This window comes from Dasypus novemcinctus, unplaced genomic scaffold, assembly GCF_030445035.2.
Source record: "Dasypus novemcinctus isolate mDasNov1 unplaced genomic scaffold, mDasNov1.1.hap2 scaffold_108, whole genome shotgun sequence".
NCBI classification, from domain to species: Eukaryota; Metazoa; Chordata; class Mammalia; order Cingulata; family Dasypodidae; genus Dasypus; species Dasypus novemcinctus.
The window spans coordinates 215,221-239,218 of NW_026688147.1; the positions used below are offsets into that span (position 1 = coordinate 215,221).

General features: G+C 38.3%; 2 protein-coding genes across 2 annotated transcripts; one reads left to right on the forward strand and one right to left on the reverse strand.

Annotated features, from left to right (window-relative positions):
* Positions 1-677: 677 nt before the first annotated feature.
* On the reverse strand, positions 678-2,003 carry LOC131277490 (zinc finger and SCAN domain-containing protein 4-like). Its single transcript, XM_058292529.1, has one exon. The coding sequence runs from the start codon at positions 2,001-2,003 to the stop codon at positions 678-680; it is 1,326 nt and encodes a 441-aa protein (XP_058148512.1).
* A 10,762-nt stretch (positions 2,004-12,765) lies between these two features.
* Positions 12,766-13,638, forward strand: LOC139438500 (olfactory receptor 7A17-like). The gene has a single exon (XM_071213582.1). It carries the CDS (start codon positions 12,766-12,768, stop codon positions 13,636-13,638), a length of 873 nt encoding a protein of 290 aa, XP_071069683.1.
* The last annotated feature ends 10,360 nt before the right edge of the window (positions 13,639-23,998 follow it).

The following is a 23,998-nucleotide window of genomic DNA, read 5'->3' on the forward strand; positions in this document are numbered from 1 at the left end:
GAATAAGGATACCTCATAATAAAGGAGGGCAGAAGACAAAATATTTCTACCTAAGTAACCAATCTGTATTTGATTTTCCTACTAAAATAATTCTTTTTCAGGAAATATTTGGCATGCTGGATAATTTAATTTTCTGGTGGGTCCACATATGGCAGTGGTACATGGATGACTGGCAGTAGCTTCCTTTGCAAAGGGAACACACATAGAGCTTCTCTTTGGAGTGGATGCTCTCATGCCTCAGCTCAGGCCTGCTTCCAGGTGTCCCTCTCTGGTCTTCACATTTTTAGGGTGGCTTTGGCTGCACCATCATCAAAGGGTGTGGATAGAGGACAGGGAAGCTAACAGGCAGAGCCTCAATGCACAACTGTGAGCTTTGTGTCCACGGGAAGTGGCACTCAACATCTTCTCAGGCAGGACATACTTCTGAATTTTAAAGACTTAAAAACACCATCAGGTGGATTCATTTATTTATTCTACAGATATTTATGGAATAAACGTCAACCACTTGTTCTAGGCACCATGATGGATAAGTGAAGAAAATGTCAAATTCCCTGGCCTCCTGGAATTTACATACTAGGGGAATGAGACATTAAGTATGAGGATAATTAGTAATGGAATTATGTGTACATAAATAGAAATATTTACGTACACGTAAATATGCATACACATATCCATCTTTATAAATCTTTTGTCAGGGCAGTAGCTGAGGAAGCTTCTGGAGTGGCAGAATCACTTTTGAGATTAATTTTCTGGTGCATCCGCACATGACGGTGGTATGTGGATGACTGGCGGTAGCTCTTTTTGCAAAGGCAACACACATAGGGCTTATCTCCAGAGTGGATTCTCTCATGAGCTAGCAAGTTGGTTTTGTGGCTGAAGGATCTTTCACACGAGCTGCACCTGAAGGGCTTCTCCGCCATGTGAATCTTCTGGTGCACGTGGAGGTCTGATGTCTGGAAGAAACCTTTATGACACTCAGTGCAAACAAATGGCCTTTCATTCCTGTGTCTTCTCTGGTGGGCTTCTAGCTGAGAGGGAAACCTGAAGATCCTGGGACAGTCCTCACATTTGTATGACTTTGGGGGACTGTGGACTCTTTCTTGGTTTATCCCACATCTGGATGTTCCATCACTGCTTTGATTGGTAAGGGCAGGCTTAGGGCTGGCTTGATCTGTCCTGGGAAGAAACTGCGTTTCCACCTCCATAGGGACATCTTGAGAAGAGGATTCTCCTAGGGATCCTTCCTGGGATGTGGGGGAGCCAAGCTCTGCTCTTCTAAAGTTGTGCAGGTTCTTCCAAGAACCACTCCCCTCTTCAGGCTTAGGGCTATCATCTTCCTGAATAATAACCACGTAAGGTACTTGATTTCCTTGACTAGTAATATTGACATTAATTTGATTGCGTTTCACAAAAATGTTGCTGTCATCTTTATATTCATCTCCATGTCCTGTTTGAAGGGGAATATTTTGGGGACCTTGGAAGGGTGTCCTCATGCTCTCTCCTCTTGGGGTTCCTGCTGGCATTTGTTCCATGAGATAAATGACTTCTCTTAAGGGCATATTCTCTGAGAAGAGGGCTTCCTGTCCCTGCATGTGGACATGGACAAAATCAGGTGACTTCATGCAATCATCATTCAGCTCTCCCACGAGTTTTTCCAGATTTCTTCCACTTGAATCCCATTTTTCTTTCAAAATGGACCTGTTCCTGCAGTATCCATTCATCACAAGCTGTTCCAGTATCAATTGAGAAATAATTTCTTCCTTGCTGTGTTTTTCTGGCTGCAGCCACAAGTGAAATACCTTACGGAGTCTTTTTAGTTCCTGCTTTGCAAATGAGCCATTGCTGGTTTGATATAAGCTGAGCTGAGGGCCCTGGAACTTAGAGTTCCCCTCTCTCCTCTGGAGATCACATCCTTGGGTAGGTTCAAGCTCTAGATTGTGTGACCCAGGATGACCACTCCTGGATGGGTCATGTCGAAAGGAAGTTCTGAGATCTAAAGCCATGCTTAGCAAGAATTCTCAGGAAGACTCAATTTCAAGGATTCAGGCTCTAGGGAACACTCGAAGACTCCTGCTGGGGTGGCCTCCGCGGTGGGAGCGCCGGCTGCTCCCCGAGGCCTGGGGCGCGGGGCCGCCTCTGGGTCGTGTGACTGGAATCAGTATTGAAGGCAGAAATTGCTGTCTGAATTTTCAATTGTGAAATATTTCATACAGGTAATTCTGTATATATAAAATTAAAGCAGGTACGGGAGTGATGCAGGTGTACTGCAGTCACTGCCAGTACTTGTGTTTAATGACTTTGGTGAAAATAATCTCTCTTAGCAAAGGCTGTGTACCAGCTATCGGGGTTTTTATTCATTGGCTCCAGAAAGATGTCACATCCTGATCTGGAGACATCATCTAATTGGTTTACAATAATTCAAATTCCATCTCTGATATAATCCTTTCTCCTGCACATTCTAAATCATAAGTTAAGTGAGGTTGTAATCAACAACACAATCTTTGATCCTTCAAATACTGATGGTCTCAATAATTTCTGTAATTCTCCCCAGTGATGTAAGGTTACCCCTTAAAACTTATTTTCATAGTTAAGGACTTTTTTTCCAGAAATTTCACTAAGCCGTCCCTACAAAAATAATTCATATTTACAGATCACAAAAATAAGGTGCATGTTTTCCCTATTTGCTATGATACCTTTTCTCAAATATTAAACCCAGATATTAGGACACAATTTTAGGTTTTTATGCAGACTTACTCTGGTTACATAAAATTTTTTTAAAATAAGACTTTTTAAAGCACACCATTAGTGAAACATAAAGAGCATTTCAACTCTGTTATCTTTTCCTAGAATGTACATACTTACCTAAACCTTTACTTACTCCCCTATTCCTTATCCAGGACACTAAAATATGTGGAAACAATGATTCACTCTAAACTAGGACATAAATTTTGCTCTCATGGAAAATTTATTCCTTAAGAATCTGTACCAAACAAATACAAACATCAAGATACAAGAAAAAATATCATGTTGTGTGTTACTGATGAAACTAAACTGCATTTTAGGGTTTTTGAAAAATGGGAAACCTTGAAGAACAGCCTTAAAATTTGGCATTCAACTAAAGAAACTTCAATAAGTTGGGTGAGACATAAACACGAGGTTACAGAGGGAAACAATATTTTTTCCTGGAGAAGTGGGAGACTTGATTGCTGCCTGTAAACCATGAAGTGTTTTTTTAGACAGAAGTAGGTGAAGACTCATTGTGAGTGAGCTCTGTTCTGTTCACATGTATTATGTTGTGTGTGTAAAATAATTATCTACTGGGACCGTACCATGAGAAATTTAGAGAAGATGAACACTGTCAATTGAAGATTAACCGTCCAGAGTGGGGGAAGTAGAATGAACACCCTCAGGTCCAGGGAACATCATTTAAACTAAGACACAGTAGAAAACTCTAACGGAGTGTTTGCCTCTTATAATTTACTGTAATAATGGTGCCAGTGTCTAAGTGACTATATTTCAAACATAGGAACAATGATTCCTTCCTCCACTACCAGAAGTTGAGTTTCCAATAGAAGCAAATTCTAGAGTAACAGCACTGAATAAGGAGGTCCTGCATTTCACCTCCTAGTGTCTTTCACCAATGCCACTCTTTCCATTTCTCCTCAATTCCAGATCACCCTTCTCAGAAGAACCGGAAGCACCCACATATTAAGAGCTCTGAGATACATCATCCTAAGTGTGGTTCATATATTTCATCTCCTGGAGTTTCCAGAATGAAGACATTTTGTATTTATTCATTATCCAAGGATGAAATCACCAGTGGAGCAAAAAAATCACTGGAATGAACCACAGAAGTTCTGTTTTGCTGTGGGAAGAAAATATCATGGGAGGGAATGCTTTACTGGCAGTAACTGCAGGGAAACAGAAAAAGCACCGGGTGTAAAAGTTCACAGGTGTAAATTTGTTTTTTTTTCTCCTGATTCCTCTTTGAGGTTGCAAGGGATTTGGTTTTCATGGTAGCTAAATTTCTCCCAGTTCAACTGCATAGAAATTTTAAATTTTCAGCATTGTATATTTCAGCTTTAGAGGTTCTATTTATTTCATTATTGAAATATGTTTATGCCAATTTATATATTTGCAATACTCTTTTTAATTTTATAAAACTCATTAAAAAGTGTTGTTTCATATACTGTGGTCTGAACAATTTCAAACTCTGACACACTTAAAGGCCTTTTCCCACTGTTTGCTTTTCTTCTGGCTCTTAGTCATGGTAACTTGTTTTCTTAGTGTTTATCTGTATTTAAGATTGTGTTAAGTTCATTTGTTGAGCCCATATTTGTGTGAATTCTTGGAGGTCTTGGTGGAAAAGAGAGGATTTACATTTGAAATTGTTTTACCCTTCGGAAGTCAGAATCACTTAATGCTAATTTTTCCACCTACAGCTTTTCAGGCCACAAAGGGGCTTTGATTTCAAAGTGCACACTGGCTCATCATCGAGAAAGCTTTCCCAACAGGTGGCACCAGTGTCAGTGCAAGTGTTTATCTTGATATCCATATTGCATTAGTGTGTACATACATTCTTAACCTTTAAAATTCTGCTATAATTCCAAAAATATTACTTTTATACAGGTATCTCTTACCTGAATTTTGACTTTTGAGAATTTTGGACTTCATTTTCATGTGAAACCTATTCACTAATACAGAATCTCAAATTCTTCAGTGGGGACCATCTTCTAAAATGACAGCTGTCATTTAAAATCTACTACCCATCATGGTCCATTTTGTTATTTATTTTGTGGCTAAAGTAATTTCTTTTGTTAGGCCAGTTTAGGGATGAATTTAAAAGATTCAGGAAAACTTATCGGTGTGAACCCTCATATTTTAAAACATCACAAATCAATAGCCTAACTACAGATTTGCAATAACTAAAAATGAAGGGCAAACTGAACCTAAATATAGTAGAAGGATTTAGATAATAAATATTTACATGGAAAGAAATGAAATAGAATAAAATAATTGAAAGAACCAATGGAATTGATTCTTGGAATACTTCAATAAAATAGACAATGTTTATTTAGATTGGGAAAGAAAAAACAGAGAGGAATGAAATCACTAAAATCCAGAATGAAACCAGGGATCTTGCTAGATATTGGTGATATTAAAGGGATTATGAATGACTATTATGGACAATTGTCTGCCAATACCTAGATAACCTGGAAGAAATGGACCAATTCTTAGAAACACACAATTTACCCAAATTACTAAATTGACCTAATTGATCTCACCAAAAGTGTAACAAGAGAAGAGATTCAATAATTCATCAAATACCTCCCCCCAAAAAAAAATATAAGTGTAGAATCAGATAGTTTCCATAATGAAATCTATGAAATATTCTAAGAAGAAATAATTATAATACTCAAAATCTTCCAATCTGCACTCAGGGTATCTCTCCAAACTCATTCTATGATCCTAAAATTATTTTGATACCAAATCTACATAAAGACATAAGGAAAGAAAGCCAAGGAATAAATTTCTCTAAAAAATATAGATCCAAAATCACTCAACAAAAACTGGCTTATCAAATCCAACAGAATATTAGGTGTACCTTGTCCTAGTGAGATATATCTCAGTACTCAAGAGTGTTCAAAATAAGGAAATCAGTGTAATATACCACATTAACACAATGAAGAGAAAAATCACATGAAAATCTCAATTAGTGCAAAAATGTGAGTGATACGTTACAACACTGTTTTATGATAAAAACACTCAGAATAATAAAAAAGAGAAAGTACCTTCCTCAACATGATTAACAGCATATATGTGAAAACACAAGTAATCTTATCTTCAATGCTGAAAGAATGAAAGCCATCCTCTTAAGCTCTGGAACAAGACAAGGATGGCTTCTTTCTCTATTGCTATTCAGTAATGTACTGGGAGTTAGGAAATTAAGCCACAAAAATAAATAAAATGAATCCAAATTAGAAAGGAAGAAGTAAAACTATCTGTTTTCATGATGTCACGTTCGTTTATAGGGAATATGACAAAGCATCCACAAGAAACCTCTAGATCTCATAAATGAATGCAGCCAAATACAAGGTATGAGATTTTTTTTTAGTTTCTGGGGGTCAAGGATTGAACACTGCAGGTGTTCTATCACTTGAGCCATATCCACTCCAAGCTGTGGAAGTAACATGCAAAAATTTGTCCTGATTTATACACCTGAAAAGAACATTCTTAATTGTACATTTAAAAAATCCATATACCATAGCATCTAAAACAACAAATTACTTAGGAATAATTTTAACTGAATAGGTTAAGGACTTGCACAATGAAAACTAGAAAATACTGTTGCAATAAATTAGAGAGGGTGTAAGGAATTGGTAAGATAGTCTGTGTTCATGGATAGGAAGAAGTCCTATTATTAAGTTACCAGTACTACCCAGAAATCCATAGCTTCATTTTTATCCCTGTCAAAGTCCCAGGAGACTTTTTAAGCATAAATGGAAAGGTAAATCTTTATTCAGATAGAATTATATTTTATCAGGATTGAGTATACTATGTTAAGAAGATCTATTTATTTTCATGTCTTTGGCCTTTTTAGACTTGGAGATGTTTGAGATCAAGCACAAAATCTTATATCTTTCATCATCCCCAGAATATAGTTTAGTGCTTACCCTACAGTATTCTGAAAAAATATTTATTTAATGACTGAGAAAACAAAGAGTTGAGTGAGTTGAACAGATATTGTTAACTATGCTGGAGAAAACAGAAGCAGTGAGACTTGAGGAAATCTTGTTTAGAGAGGATGGCCTCATAAATGAGAGCCAATGCCAGAAGAGACAGGTAAGATTCAGAAGAGATTTTAGTGTATCCAGAATCTCTCTCCAGACTGAGCAATAGGGAAATCACTCAGGGGAATCTTGCAATCCAAGAGCCCACACCTAAAGAGAGGTGACCTACTCCTGGGAGGAAGGAGTGCACTGGGAAAAGAGATGAACATGGAGCTCCAAAGCTGTCTCCCAAAGGTCAAAATTGGCACAAGATTTTATAGTGTTTTTCTTTCTTTCCTCTGGAAAATTAAATATCTCATGGAGGAGAAAAGCAAAAGAATACTTCATTAATTATGCTCACGGGAATGACATCCATCAAGGTACAGAAACCCTAAATGCTTCCCTAAACTACTTCAAGTCTACGTTTCTCTGATGATGAGGAAACACAATTGTATTTTCCAGAGACCTCGTGAGTGGGAGCATCTCCCTGACCTTCCTGGGAGCAGTGCTTCCACCTTCATCTTCATTCAAGAAAGAATTGGTAAACTTAGACCCTTCCTTGGTAACTTCAGAGATTCCTCACAGGTACTGCGGGAATGTGTTATGGCTAAAGGTAACCCTGTTATTAGTGGTAACTTGAGACATAACAGGGTACATACATAAAGGAAGCAAAATATTTCAAAGTTCTGCCTATCTAAAAAGCCTGAGTGCAAGTAGATACTGGATACCTAAAATATCTTCCTTCTACAGTCTGTCTTTTCTGGCCTTAGCTCTCACTTAGGGGCCTTCCCTCTCTTAACAAGATTTTTTCTTGTTTCACTGCTTCTTCTTTCTCCACATTTGTTAGATGTGTCTGTTTCTTCACTTTCCTCTTTGTAGATATTACCAGTAGAGAAGTTGTGAGCTTAAAAAACAATAATCAAAATGGACACGATGCCCTCACAACAACGCTCTGAGACCACCTTACTTTGTTGTGGAATATTTGCTACAGATTGAGTTAATAAGAGGTGTATGAGTTGTATGCATTGGTGATGTGTCATTTTTTACTTTTCCACTTAGGCTCACTGTATTGTATTAACTAACCCCCAAATCACTGAACTGCTCATAAAAAAAAAACCAACAAGAAAAGAGGAAGGAAGGAAATAAGGAAGGTAGGAAAGAAGGATGGAAAAGGAAAAAAGCTTTATATTGTGTTAATACTTTTTGTTGATCAAATCACAGGGAAACATGTACTGTAACTGAATAAAACATGTATCAAATTGTTGGTGTAAGTATTACTAATGGGTAGAATTACACAGCAAATATCAGATCATTCCTTGTATAGGACAATATGCCACTTAAAATAAATTTGAGATGAAAAGAAAAACATAATTTCCAAGCAATAACAGTACTTTATTATTTTAGGAAATGTGGTAGTATCTTGACAATTAGAAGGTGCAAAAGCTATTTGAATACTTTTAAGAATTTGGTGTGGAAAGTTGACAAATGAGATGGTTCTTTCACTAAATAGTAACTAGGCCCATCATACCTTTTATTTATTTGGGGTGGTCTTTTTATTATATCTGACAGTTGAAGGTATTTCTGTCATAGCTGTAAACAAACATCATAAATATGTTAAAACATACTCTGCATACTATGATTTGCATATCTTTTTGACCTGAAAATCTGAAGGCTAATTCAAACTGGCATGTTTTAGACATTTCAAGAAAATCAAAACCTATTTTAATACCAAATCTTTAGATTTCCTGAAGAATTTATTGAAAAATGATAGAACATACATTAAAATTGACAAAATTTTGGAATTTCAATTCAATAAAATATAATATAACCTCCAAAAACCTTTCAGATCTTCTGTTTGAGGTTTTGTAATGTTTAAGTGATTTATGTTAAGCACAGTGCAATATCATGAATTCATTTTTACCAGTAAACTATAAAATGCAAATTTTTGAGTTGCATTTATGTTAGTATAATAAAAAATTAAAATATACAAATAATTTTCTTTTTAGTCTTTACTAAAATAAATTATACTTGATCTATTAACTAAATTATTTGAGCATTCTTAAAGTATATGGAGGAAATTAACTGAGACATTCACTATAAGGTACATGGTATCTAAAAATCTCTCAATACAGTTCTCGTAATCAGCAATCATTTTATAGATGAGGGACTACATTATAGGTCTTAACATGTTACAAACATTATATTCCTAATAGATTTGGAATAACATGATCAATTAAAGGGTTTTAGCAGTCATGATTTTATGTCAGATGAACACAGATCTCTACTTTCTTGAAGAGAATGGCAATTTTCTGATAGTAACTCCTAGAGTATACTGTATCCAGAAACCATGCCAGTGATTTGGAAAATCAAGAGACCTAGGGCACATGGGCCCCTCAGTGTTAACTTTTGGAGTAAATTTTAAGTCAATGTTGGAGGTAAGTTACTACCAGGTTAGAGGTGTGGAAGAGGGGAGAGTTCTTGGAAGAGGAATAGTAAACTCTTGACTTCCCTGACTCATATCCCAGTGTTTGGAAAACAGAAAATCAAGAAAAACATTCTCCCTCCCCAGATCAATGTCAAAGAAGGAAATGATTATTCAAGGTTGGATCAACAAAAAGGCAGATGCTCCCTAATGAGCAGATATAGAGAAGCTGTAAATATCTCCTCTGCTGCACTCAGTTATCTTATGTACACTCAGGCTGGATGCCTTATGGGTGTTTCTTTGGGGTCCCAAGTCTGGTTTAAGGATTGATTCCTGACTCTCTTCTTCTATCTTTTGTGGGGGTACAGCCTCAGTCTCCTTCACCAACCAAGGATTTTGGACTTCTACAGAAATACCGTCTTACCAATTCCATTGAAGTGAGTCAGAGGGCTCAGCAGAACATGCAGGGAAGATTCTGGTTGGATGGAATTTGGGAGTTTTGACTTGAGCTCATCTGGGATCGACTCCAGCCTGACCCAGAGCTGAATGATCATTGAACTAGTTCTCAGGCCTGCTAAGATAATGGATTTTTTTTTTTTATGTTAAAAATGATTGTCCATTTGAGTCAGTAATACAGGACACATTACAGATGACTAAGAAAGGAGAAAGGAAACCCATTTAGAAGAGGGAAAAGCAGGGATAAAGCAGTTCCAGGAAAAGGGAAATACCTGTCCAAGGAGTTTTGTAGTAAGGTGGGAATAGGGGAATGGGCTAGCAGCAGTGGCAGAATGTTCAGTGAATTGAGGCATTACTTTTTTTTGTTTTACATTTAGGATGAGTTATATTTAAGCAAATGTCTCTTTGATAGGAAATATCTAATATAATGGAGGTAGATATTTCCTTTCAGTAGCATTTCATGAGGCATATACTCACACATTGGATAGTCACATAAAAAAAGTTGTTTTTATATAATGGGTGGAATTTATATACTACAACATTTACTCAGTGGCCTTTTTTTTTTTTTTAGAAAGATCAGGTCTTTACTGCAAAATTATTCAAAAATATCACAGCACATACCCTTTAAGGTATTACAAAGCACTCTTCAAGACCAGAGGCCCACAGTTTATTTCATAAAAGCACAATTTATTAATAGTGTGGGCTCCTGCACACTCAGGGACCTGGGGCAATTCTGGCTCTGTACAAGCCGAGTTTGTGGTTTGGCCTGAATGTTGCTGTGGGGGCTGGAGAAAAGGACCTATTTTATTGTTTAAGAGACTCTGGTTTTCTGGTCACAGGCTTCCAGCTTGGGGATAGAGAAGCTGTGTGGCAGCCTCCTCCTCCTGCACCTCAGCAATTACGCCTATTGGGCAAGTTACATATGTTGTCCGTTGGTCATTTACATTCCCCATTGCAGCTTATTTTTGCAACTCTCTACCTTTATATATGAGGGTGTATGTCCTTCTTCTTTATAAGTAAACTTTCAATCAAAAAACTGCAAGTTTTTCCCTTCAACTTTGCTCTTTGCCATTTAGTTCTTCTATGTCTTTATAAACACTTTTGGAGGAATGTGTTAATGTCTATCATTATTATATATGATGTTCACCTCATTATTTTTCAAACTTAGAAAGTTCTGCTTCCATTAGATTAATAGATCAATTTTTAATTGCATTACCAACTGTTTTTCCTCATCGTGCCTTTTGGGGTTAGATCTACTTCTGAAATTGCATCACTTTCTGCCATCCTTTGGAAGGCATTTTACTTTGCAGTGGACCACAGGTGGCTTTTACTCTTTACATAATCTGGAACAATTTTCAGTCTGCTCTTGCTGGAAAAGCAACAATGGAACTGAAATAAGGCTGTTGAATAGGCTCTGAGAGATGCAGAAAGAATGACAATTGAGAGTCTAAAATTCAAAATAAGACATATCTGATTCCAAAAATTTTGCCCTTAATAAAATTTAAAAAGACATCAAATGCACCATATAAAAATTCCCAACATTGTTGTACTAGTTACATATTTTCAGTTGTGAAACATTTGTTTATTCCCATAGGTCATTTTATGCTTGAAGCGACCATTCTATTAAGTGTCTTGTCATTGTAAAAAGATATCACTGCCTTTGTCTTTTTTGTGAATTTCTTTTTGTTCTTTTTTTAGTTTTTCTTGGCTTCAAGGGTGATAAAACTGGAATTGGATTGCCATCAGAAGCAAGAAAGGATTTCTTCATCACAATTTCTCATGTGATGCTTGAGTTTTTATCTTTCCTTTTAAGTCTATTTAATTCCTTCCTGTCTTATTACTGAGCAGATATTTTATGTTCCTTTAAATAAAGGGAATAAAGTGATCATAACAAAAGGGAGCACTGTGTTTACATGAGCATGGGAGGCTTGTCAGCTAGAATTTCAGAGCACCATTTCTAAATACTTGGAGAATGGAAAACCTGATGTTGTCAGCTTGCATTTTATTTACTCCTGGATTATCTGTGTGGCTGAGTATGAGAAGAGCATGATGTTAACTCCAGCCCAATGATGCTAAGGTCTGCATTATGTGTGTGTGTGTGTGAGGTGTGTATGGGATATGATGTGTGATGTGAGCAGTCCTCAGAGCAGTGGCATCTAAGCTCATATATTACAATAGGTTGTCTTCTATAGTACAGAGCCTAGAGGCTATTCTAAAAATGCCAATAAGACCAGTTCCATTCCATTTGGTGGGATAGCTTTGCATCCAAATTAATGAATAGTGAGAGGTTCAGAATATGAATAAAGAACTCCCTGAATTTGAAGATTCAGCAGCAACAAGTCTGCCTTGTTCTTAAACTTCCTCTGAAATCACCTCTATTCACTATCCTCTTCATCATTTCCCTGCCACACTGACCTCCTTGTTCACTCTGAACACTGGAAAAAAGTCGTTTTTAGGGTCTTTTTCCTAGAAGTTATCCCACTGGGCACAAATTTCCCCTTACATCCTCATGGCTACTGCCTTCTTTTCCTTTAGGTGCCTCTTTGAATTTCACATCATATATGGGACTTTTCTGAACACCAAGTGAAAAACAGCTCCATCATTTCACTTTTTTTACCTGCTTTCTTTTCCTTAAAGCATGTGAAATCATCCCCTTTGTAATATGATTGTGTTTTAATTGCATGTATTCTATATGTGCTGATGGTTGGGACTTTTGAGTTACAGCATTGTAAACTCATTGCCACAACTCTACTTGCCTCTTAGTCACAACTCAATACATATTCCACAAATGAATGAATATCTCATGAAATCCATAGTGTTCATGAATTCTTGGTAAAGGGCTGAGTTTGGGGGATGGAATTCCTAGTCAGAGGTGGCACTACAAATACCCTAAAGGGATAAGATCTATATAAATAATATAATATTAAATTTATCACTGAAATAGGCAATGTAACATTTCTGTTTGGATAGTGCTACTTGCTTTGTTCCTTTTTGTTTCTTCTTAGTCTCATCAGGCACATGGGACCTGGAAATGAAACGCAAATTTCAGAATTTCTTCTCCTGGGATTTACAGAAGTTCCAGGAGTGCAACCCCTCCTCTTTGGGTTGTTCCTGTCCATGTACCTGGTCACCATTTTTGGGAACCTGCTCATCATCCTGGCCATCATCATTGACTGTCACCTCCACACACCCATGTACTTCTTCCTCTCAATCTTGTCCCTTTGTGATATTGGTTTATCCTCCACTACTGTCCCAAAGATGCTGGTGAACATCCAGGCACAGAGTAGAATCATAACCTATGCAGGCTGCCTCACCCAGATGTATTTTTTCTTGCTCTTTGGAGGGTTGGATGACTGCCTCCTGGCCGTGATGGCCTATGACCACTTTGTGGCCATCTGCCACCCCCTTCACTATACAGTCTCTATGAAACCCCAGATCTGTGTCCTGATGGCTCTGGGGTCCTGGACCATGAGTGTTATGGAATCCTGTTTACAGAGTTTATTGGTGTCACAACTGTCCTTTTGTTCAAGTGTAGAAATCCCAAACTTTTTCTGTGAACTTCATCAGATGGTCCAACTTGCCTGTTCTGACACTTTTCTCAATTACTTAGTAATGTATTTAATAGCTGGAGTGCTGGCTGGGGGTCCCCTTGCTGGAATCCTTTTCTCCTACTATAAGATTGTTTCCTCTGTATTTGCAATCTCATCAGCTCAGGGGAAATATAAAGCATTTTCAACCTGTGCATCTCACCTCTCAGTAGTCTCCTTATTTTATTTCACGACCATAGCAGTGTACCACAGTCCTGCTGCTTCAAATGACACACATTCAGGTGCACCAGCCGCGGTCATGTACACTATGGTCACACCCATGCTGAACCCCTTCATCTATAGTCTGAGGAATAAAGATATAAAGAAGGCTCTGAAAAAATGCTTTGGGAGGAAAGTCTGCAAAGTGTCATTTGTCTTGCAGCAGCTGAAAGGCCAGTTTTAGCAGCTCCTAAACCTTCAGAGCTACGTATTTCCTTTCTTTGTTCAGTAGGTGCATATAGACCTGCCTAGAGTCAAGATGACCTCAAAAATGAAGAAGTAAAATTTTAAATCACACATTGTGTTATAGAGCAAGATTTTATTTTTGATAATGAAAGAGTTCTCCTTGAAGTATGCATGATTCATGTACATATTTAAGGAGTTTTTCAGTGTTGTTCAGGAATGGATTGCATTTTCTGAATAATTTCATTGGATCACCTCCTGTTCCTGCTTGAATTCTACCAATGCTGCCTATGAATATCACTTCTTGATTTCCTCTGAATAAAATATCTGCTTTTGTTCAAAACTGTCATAAAATTTAAAGAGGTGACAAAATACAACCTAGGTATTTCCTCTATCAGTCAGTAATTTATCTCTTGTATGTTCAAATCTCTAATCTATATTCTTTTCTTAAAAAATCAAATTTATTGATACAGCTTAATAAAGCATACAATCCACACAGAGTGTTCAATTAATGGTATTTGGTTAATCACATAGACCTGTATTCATTAATTTCTAACATATATTCTTGATCAGATATGACTAAACACAGGAGGTTGACATTTTGGCTATCATACCTCTTTTAATGGAGTGTTCTGATTTGCAGCCATAAATTGCTGCTGCACAAACCTCCATGCCATTGCAAGTACTTATGGCTACCTAGATGGTGACATTCATTGTATGATATTTTAAAAAACAATTTTATTAAATAATAATCACAACTGTACAATACATACAAAGTGTACTTTCAGTTGCCTTTGGTATAATTAAAGGCTTCTTCATCACTGAAATCAACTTTATTTACTTTTACAATTTATTTTATTTTTAAATTTTTATTTATTTATTTATTTTTAATTTTCTTAAATTTTTTATTTTTTTATTCATTTTTTAAAAATATTACATTTAAAAAATATGAGGTCCCCATTCACTCTCACCCCCCCACCCCACCATTCCCTCCACAGCCACACTCTCCCCAATCATCACGACACATCCATTGCATTTGGTGAGTACATCTCTGGGCATTGCTGCACATCATGGTCAATGGTCCACATCATAGCCCATACTCTCCCATGTTCCATCCAGTGGGCTGTGGGAGGATCTACAATGTCCGGTAATTGTCCCTGCAACACCACTCAGGACAACTTCAAGTCCCAAAAATGCCTCCACATTTCATCTCTTCCTCCCATTCCCTGGACCCAGCAACCACCATGGCCACTTTTTCCACACGAATGCCACATTTTCTCAATTACTAACCACAATAGTTCATGAATAGAATATCAGTAAGTCCACTCTGATCCTTACTGTTTTCCTCTTTCCTGTGGACCTTGGCTTGTTTGTGTCCATTTCACATCTATGTCAAGAGGGGGCTTAGAGTCCATATGGATACTGGATGTAATCCTCCTGCTTTCAGTTGTAGGCACTCTTGGCTCTGTGGTGTGGTGGTTGACATTCTTCAACTCCATGTTAGCTGAGTGGGATAAGTCCAATAAACAAGAGTGTAGGAGCTTGAAGTCTGTTGAGGCTCAGGGCCTGGCTATCATATTGTCAGTCCAGGGATTCAGATCCCGTAGATCGATCTTAAACCCCAGCATCAACTACAATTCCAGTAAAGTAACAGGGAAGGCTTGTGAAAAGAGATCACATCTGAGTCCAGCTCCATCATGCAGAGAAACCAACTCCAAAGAAGGGCCAACTGAACTCCATCTGCCATGACCATAAAACCTGTGGGTCTCTTTAGCCCTCAAAAGAACCAATACCTGGGGTTGTATCTAGTTTATCTGTCGCTGAGACTTTGCTCAGGTGTGCATAAGGGCAATCCTTCTGACAAACTCCAGACTCTTTTTTAGAGACTCATAGCCATATGAACTCATTTGTCCTTTCCATTTCCCCCTTAATTTAGGTCAAACTTAATTTAGGTTATTATATGTAGACAGGGATATTCTGCTGGTCCACGTTGAACCTTTAATTAAAGGTCATTTTCTAGTTACATGATCAGCTGGTACTTGGTAGTGATCCCTCTGTGCCAGGCAGGCTCATCCCCGGGTGTCATGTCCCGTGCTGGGGGAAAGGCAGTGCATTTATATGCTGAGTTTGGCATTGAGACTGGCCACATTTGAGTAACACGGAGGCTGTCAGGAGGGAACCCTTAGGCACAGTGCTGTTCTAGGCCATGTTCTTATTTCAGGTGTGCAGGCTCACAAGCATAGTCATTAGTATCAGGGACTCGCTGTTGGACCCTCATTCCTTCCTGGTCTTTGTTGTTGCACCCAGGGGACTGCTGCTGCTCCCCTAGGGACCAAGGAAGAGCCCCCCCCCCACCGGCCAGGAACCCAGCACTCCACAAGTTGTTGTTTTTAATTGTTTCCACTAAGAGTATATCCAAACATTTCCATGCACCCCAGACACATGCCCTGTCAACCCTATGTTCCCTGTCAATAACATCCCATACCAGTATTCCTCTGCTGCCATTGTTGAACCACTCTGTGATCCAAAACTTCCTGAAAAGTGAAACCCGATATAATGCCAGTTTCCCCTAATAGTAAAATGGAATATAGTGATGAGTTTAAAGGTTAGATACAGGATCCATATTGATTTGGAAAAATTCTACAGCCTATCTTTTTCTTTTTCTTTTTCCTAATTATTGTGCTTCTCTTCACAAGAGCCCTAGATCACAGTAATTCATATATACAATATACAGTACTCCCACATATCCAATATAAAATCTTTTCCCTTCCACAGCAATAATCTTTTAACATATTCATACCATATTTACTGAAACTGATATACAGATATTGAGACAATAGCTTTCAAACAAGGTAACATTTTTGTTTACATTGTGGTTTATACTTTAGGCTATACAATTTTTAAAATGTTTAATATCCTATGTTTTACATTATGATTTACATTATTAGTCTGTCAGCCCCTATATGTTTTTGGTATCATATTACATGTTTTATATCCATCCTCGTGTACGCTTGTGAAACACTTCTATTGCCCTCACTGTTACGTTGGTTCCATCTATTCAATATCTATTGCCCCCCCTCCTTGGGGCCCACAATGACAGTCAATCTTCATTTCTTGAGGGCCATGTTCAGAGATACTTGCACCAGTGTTGAGGGCTTGACATGCTCAACTGCCCTAATGCCCTGGGAGCCACCATTTCTCTTGAGAGATACAGGTCCCTCTATTTGATGGCATTAGTCCTCCCCAGGATGTGGGTATACCTTCACTCTCATTATATGGGTTTCTACCTGATGGTATAACCCACTCTGGCAAAATGAGCATTCACATATTCCCTAGAAGTCTGCTTTACATCAGATTATCCCCTTTAAGTATCTTAAACAGGTAACATTCCCTATTATATTTTAAAAGGTTTCCTCAGCATTATACTCTCAACCAACACCTGATATTCTCCTATGTTCATATTCCCCCAATTTCTTGGGCAATATTACCCATCTGTCCATCCCTAGCCCCCCTCAAGGCCACAAAGGCCCACCCAAATATAACACTATGCCCCCATTTTATCCCTTCCTTGTACACATACTTACTGCCAGCTTATCATAGATTTCCCCTATGTAGATGTCAGCGTATATCCTTCCTCTACCCCCCGATTTCCTGTAAGCCTATCTTCCAGTCTCTAGCTCTCTGAGGCAGCTTGGTTTACTTATTTCATATCATTGAGCTCATGTAGTATTTGTCCTTCAATGCCTGGGTTGCTTCAATCAACATAAGGTTCTCAAGATTTATCCATGTTATCATGTATGTTTGTAGTGTATTTGTTCTGAAAGCCGAGTAGTATTCCATTGTATGTATATATCACATTTTATTGATCCACTCATCTGTTCATGGGCATTTGGGTTGATTCCAACTTTTGGCGATAGTGAACAATGCTGCTATGAACATTGGTGTGCATATATTGGTTTGTGTCCTTTTTTTCAGCTCTGCTGGGTATATACCCAGCAGTGGAATTGCTGGGTCATATGGCAAATCTATGGTTAGTTTTTTGAGAAACCGCCATACTGTCCTCCAGAATGGTTGGATCCTTCTGCATTCACACCAGCAGTGGATGACTGTTCCCATTTCTTCACATTCTCTCCAGCATTTGGATTCTTCTGTTTTTTTCAAAGCTGCCAATCTTATGGGAGTAAGATGGTATCTCATTGTAGTTTTGATTTGCATTTCCCTGATAGCTAAAGATTTGGAGCATTTTTCATGTGCTTTTTAGCCATTTGTATTTCTTCTTTGGAGAAGTGTCTGTTTAGATCTTTTTCCCATTTTTTAAATGGGTTGTTTATCTTTTAATTTCAAGATATAGGAGTTCTTTATATTTGCAAGTTATAAGTCTCTTATCGGATATACGCTTGCCAAATATTTTCTCCCATTGTGTAGGCACCCTTTTTACTTTCTTGACAAACTCCTTTGAGGAGCAGAAGGCTTTAATTTTGAGGAAGTCCCATTTATCTATTTGTTTTTTTGCTGCTCGTTCTTTTGGAGTGATGTTCATGAAGACGTTTCCAATTACAAGGTCTTGTAGATGTTTCCTTACACTGCTTCCCAAAGTCTTTATGGTCTTGGCTCTTATATTTAGGTCTTTGATCCATCTAGAGTTGATCTTTGTATAAGGTGTGAGATGGTAATCCTCTTTCATTCTTCTACATATGGATATCCAGTTCTCCAGGTACCATTTGTTAAATAAGCCATTCTCTCCCAGTTGAGAGGGTTTGGTGGCTTGAGCGAATATTATACGGCTATATATATGAGGTTCTACATCAGAACTTTCGATTCAATTCCATTGGTCTGTGTGTCTCTCCTTATGCCAATACCATGCTGTTTTCACTACTGTAGATTTGTGGTATGTGTTGAAGTCAGGTAGTGTGATTCCTCCAATTTCATTTTTCTTTCTCAAAATGTCTTTGGCTATTCGGGGCCTCTTTCCTTTCCAAATAAATTTCATAGTTAGTTTTTCCAGTTCCTTAAAGAAGGCTGTGTTGATTTTTATTGGGATTGCATTGAATGTGTAGATCAGTTTTGGTAGGATAGACATCTTAATAATATTTAGCCTTCCTATCCATGAACAGGGAATATTCTTCCATTTATTTAGGTCTTCTTTGATTTCCTTGAACAGTCTTGTGTAGTTTATAGTGTATAAATTTTTTACATCTGTAGTTAAATTTATTCCTAAATATTTGATTTTTTAATTTACTATTGTAAATGGTATTTGTTTCTTGATTTCCTCCTGATCTTGCTCATTATTGGTGTACAGAAATGCTACTGATTTTTGCGCATTGATCTTATAACCTGTGACTTTACTGAACTCATTTATGAGTTCTAGAAGCTTTGTTGTAGACCTCTCAGGGTTTTCTATGTATATGATCATGTCATCTGCAAATAATGAAATTTTGACTTCTTCCTTTCCAATTTGAATGCCTTTTATATCTGGTTCTTGCCTCAGTGCTCGAGCAAGTACTTCTAAGACACTGTTAAATAGAAGAGGAGACAGTGGGCATCCTTGTCTTGTTCCTGACTTTAGAGGGAAGGATTTTAGGATTTCTCCATTGTAAACAATGTTGGCTGTAGGTTTTTCATATATACTCTTTATCATGTTAAAAAAATTTCCTTGTATTCCGATCTTTTGGAGTGTCTTTATCAAGAAAGAGTGCTGTATTTTGTCTAAAGCTTTTTCTGCATCTATAGATATAATTATGTGATTTTTGTCCTTCAATCAGTTTATATGGTGTATTACATTGATTGATTTTCTTATGTTGAACCATCCTTGCATACCTGGAATGAATCCCACTTGGTCGTCGTGTATAATTTGTTCAATGTGTTGTTGAATACGATTAGCAAGTATTTTGTTAAGCATTTTTGTGTCTAGGTTCAATAGAGATATTGCCCTGTAATTTTCCTTTTTTGTGGTGTCTTTGTTTGGCTTTGGTACTAGGGTAATGTTGGCATCATAGAATGAGTTAGGCAATGTTCCTTCTTTTCGAATTTTTGGAAGAGTTTCAGCATGACTGGTGTTAGTCCTTTCTGGTATGCTTTGTAGAATTCACCTGTGAAGCCATCTGGCCCTGGGCTCTTCTTAGTTGGGAGGATTTTAATGACTGATTCTATCTGTTTACTTGTGATTGGTTTGTTGAGATCATCAATTTCTTCTTTCATCAATGTTGGCTGCTTATGTGTTTCTAGGAATTTGTCCATTTCCTCTGAATTGTCATTTTTGTTGGAATATAGTTTTTCAAAGTATCCTGTTATGATAGTCTTTATTTCTGTGGGGTCAGTGGTGATATCTCCTTTCTCATTTCTTATTTTGTGTATTTGCATCTTCTCTCTTTTTTTATTTGTTAGTCTCGCTAAAGGTTTGTCAATTTTATTGATCTCAAAAAAGCAGCTCTTTGTCTTGTTTATCTTTTCAAGTGCTTTCTTATTTTCTATTTCCTTTAGTTCTGCTCTTATCTTTGTTATTTCTTTATTTCTTCTTCCTGTGATATTACTTTGTTGTTTTTTTTAATAATTCCTCCAAATGTGCAGTTAATTCTCCAATTTTTGCTCTTTCTTCTTTTTTGATGTATGAATTTATGGCTATAAATGTCCCTCTCAGTACTGCTTTTGCTGCGTCCCATAAATTTTGGTATGTTGTGTTATCATTATCATTTATTTCAAGGTAGTTATTGATTTCTTTTGAGATTTCCTCTTTGACCCGCTGTTTTTCTAAGAGTGTGCTGTTTAATTTCCATATCTTGGTGTGAAATCTGGGCCTCTGGCCCTAGCTGATTTCCAGCTTCACTCCACTGTGGTCAGAGATATTATTTTGTATGATTTCGATTTTTCTGAATTCATTAAGCCTTTCTTTGTGGCCTAGCGTATGGTCTATCTTCGAGAATGGTCTATGTGCACTTGAGAAAAATGTATATCCTGCTGTATTTGGGTGTAATGATCCTTATATGTCTATTAGATGCAACTTCTCTAATACACTCTTCAGATATTTTGTTTCTTTAGTGATTCTCTTTTGAGATGTTCTGTCCAGAATTGATAGTGGTGTATTAAAATCCCCACTCTAATTGTAGATGCGTGTATTCTTTCACTTAGTTTTTCCAGTTTTTGCCTCACGTATTTAGAGGCACCCTTGTTAGGAGCATAAATATTTATGATTGTTCGTTCTTCTTGAGACATTGTCCCTTTCACTAATATGTAGTCTCCTTCTTTGTCTCTCACAATTGTTTCACATTTAAAGTCTATTTTGACTGATATTAATATGCTACTCCTGACTTTTTTTTGTTATTGTTTGCTGGTAAGATTGTTTTTCAACAATTCACTTTCAGCCTCCATGAATCTCTGGGTCTAAGATGTGTGTCTTGTAGACAGCATGTAGGTGGGTCATATTTCCTTATCCAATGTCTCAGTCTGAATCTTTTTAATAGGTGAGTTTAATCCTTTGACATTCAGTGTTATTCCTTTCATGGAATTATTTATGTTCGCCATATTTTGATTGGACTTGTGTTTGTCATATTTTGTTCGTTTTTTCTTTCTTCTCTTTTTTCTTATTTTATTGCTCTTGAACTCTCCCCCAACTCTGCCTGTCCTGTTTTTTCCTTTCTTCTTGCAGAACTCCCTTTAATATTTCTTGAATGGGAGGTTTCCTGTTGACATACTCTTTCCATTTCTGTTTATCTGTGAATATTTTGAACTCTCCATCATTTTTGAATGCTAGTTTAGCTGGGTAGAGTATTCATGGTTGGAATTTTTTTTCTTTTAGTACCTTGACCATATCATACCACTGCCTTCTTGCCTCCATGGTTTCAGATGAGAAATCAGCACTTAATCTAATGGAGCCTCCCTTGTATGTGATGGTTTTCTTTTCTCTTGCTGCTTTTAGAATTTTCTCTTTGTCTTGAACATCAGATAATTTGACAAGTATATGTCTTGGGGTTGGCTGCGATGGCTTGCTTGGTCGGTAGAGGTGGGGTCTGGCTGCAGACGAGGGGTCGATCCCGCTTGGGATGAGGGATCGGTCCCGCTTGGGACGAGGGGTCGGTCTGGCAGCAGACGAGGGGTCGGTCTCACAGGGGTTGCGCGGTTCGGCTGACGGGGTTGCCCGGCGAAGCCAGCGATGAAGGGATCGCCCGGAGAAGCAGGCGACGAACTGGGGACAAGGGAGGCCAGGCCCTTGTCGGGGGCTCTCAGGGCTGGAGGGCGCATGGCAGAAGAACTACCATGGAGATGAGGTAAACATGCAGGTCCACTTTATTGAGGGAGAGGCAACAGTTTTATAGGGGCTGGGGAAGGCTGATTGGTCGAAGCCATGCCCTGTTCAGATTGGTTGCCGGAGAAAGGTCAGTGGGCGGTACTGGACAGGGGAGGGGTGGTGGTTAGGGATTGGCTGTTGCTGTTGCTGGGGGGAGGGGCAGGGTTTAGGGATTGGTGGCTGCTGTTGCTGGGGTGGAGGGCAGACTTGAGTTTCCCACCCACGCCTGGCTGTTGCTGCTGTCGGGGGAGGGAAAAGGGCAGACTGGATTTTTCCGCCCACGCTGTTGCTGCTGTCGGCGGGAGGGGAAAAGGGCAGATTGGAATTTTCCACCCTGCGCCTGTGCAGGGAGAAAGAAGAAGAAGGGTGCCGCCCCACAGGCATCGTGTAGCGCCATCCGGGAGGAGGGGCAGCCACGGAAGCATGGCTGCAGAGAAGGGGAGACCCGAGGGCACTCTGTGCCCATGCCGAGCTCCCTTCAGGGGTGGCGGTGAGTCCGACCAGCCATCCTATTATGGGGGCAGTGGCTTGGCCTGCCGCGGCTGCTCCCCCCCAGGCCAGCAAACCACACTTCAGCCCGAGGGGTGACTGCAGTGGGCCTGTTGGGGTTTATGATGTTTATGGTACATTGTGCTTCTTGGCTATGTATATCTGTCTCTCGCAGTAGATTTGGGAATTTTTCAGCCATTATTTCCTGCAACACCCCTTCTGACCCCTTTCCCTTCTCTTCTCCTTCTTGGATGCCTATAATATGTATGTTTGTGCGTTTTGCATTGTCATTCCTGTCCCTAAGTCTTAGCTGGATTTTTTCTGTCTTTTTATCAATCAATTCTATTATCTGTTTGATTTCTGATGTACTGTCTTCCACAACATTAATTCTCTCCTCTGTCTCTTCTAATCTGCTGCTATTTGCTGCAAGTTTATTTTTGATTTCTTGAACTGTGTTGTTCATTCCCATCATATCTGTTATCTTTTTGCATATGTCTGCAATTTCCTCTCCAAATGTTTTCTTCATATTGTTAAACTCTTCCCTTACTTCATTAATTTTGTCATTGATATATGTCCTGAGATCTTTAATTAGTTGTCTGAAATTGTGCTCCCCGTCTCATTTTTTAGTTTATTCATTGGATTCAGCCATGTTTTCCTGATTACTGGTTTGGTTTATAGATTTTTGTTGCTGTTTGTTCATCATTTTATCTTAACAGATTTAACCAGTCCTTAGTTTCTTTGTCTAGTCTTGGGGATTAATTAGCTGTTGTTCTTGCGTAAGTGTTATATCTTCTCTTTGTCACTTTGTTCTTCTTATTCTAATTTCTTGTTGCTGGCTGAGTTCACTTTGAAGGAAAATATTAGGGACAGGGAAAGGCAATTGTGCAAAAAAGGAAAATGTGTAAAGTAGTATTGGTAATAAATGTTACCAGAGCAACAATATGAGATCTGGGAGGATTGGTATTAGACTCATGTAAGTTGTGTAGAGTTATAGCAGTAAGTAGAGTACCTATAATGAGGTGGTCAACTGAATATGAGAGGAATATAGTATGAATTAAAAAGCCAGTGTTTTCATGTGGGAGGGAAAGAGAAAAGAAAGACAATAGTATCAACAGTGGATAAAAGGCAGAAAAGAAAACAAAGGTATTAGAAATTAAATGTTAGACAATTTGGGGACCAAAGAAAGGGAGGTGGAATATAGGAGAGACAGTAGATGATGGAGGATATCAAGGTGTGGGTGAAAAGGGATAGTGTAGGTGGCCAAAATCAATTCACACAGAAATGAGGCAGTGGAGGATGAGGAAACCCAGCAAATATGAGGTAGTTCCTGCAGCACTTAATGTATTATTAAAATAACATAAAATAAGAAGAAAAAGAGGAAAAAGAAAAAAAAAGATAAGAAAAGACTAGGAGATAATGCGATATTAGCAATCAGGACACTTTTACGTGAACCTTCTCTGTCACTGTCCCACCAGATCGATGTCCACACACCTCCTGCCCTGTAAAATCCCGAAACAGCCTGGTCCTGAAGAATTTCCAATGCTGCCCAGCCACTTCTTTGCAGGAGAGACAATAAGGTACACTCACTCAG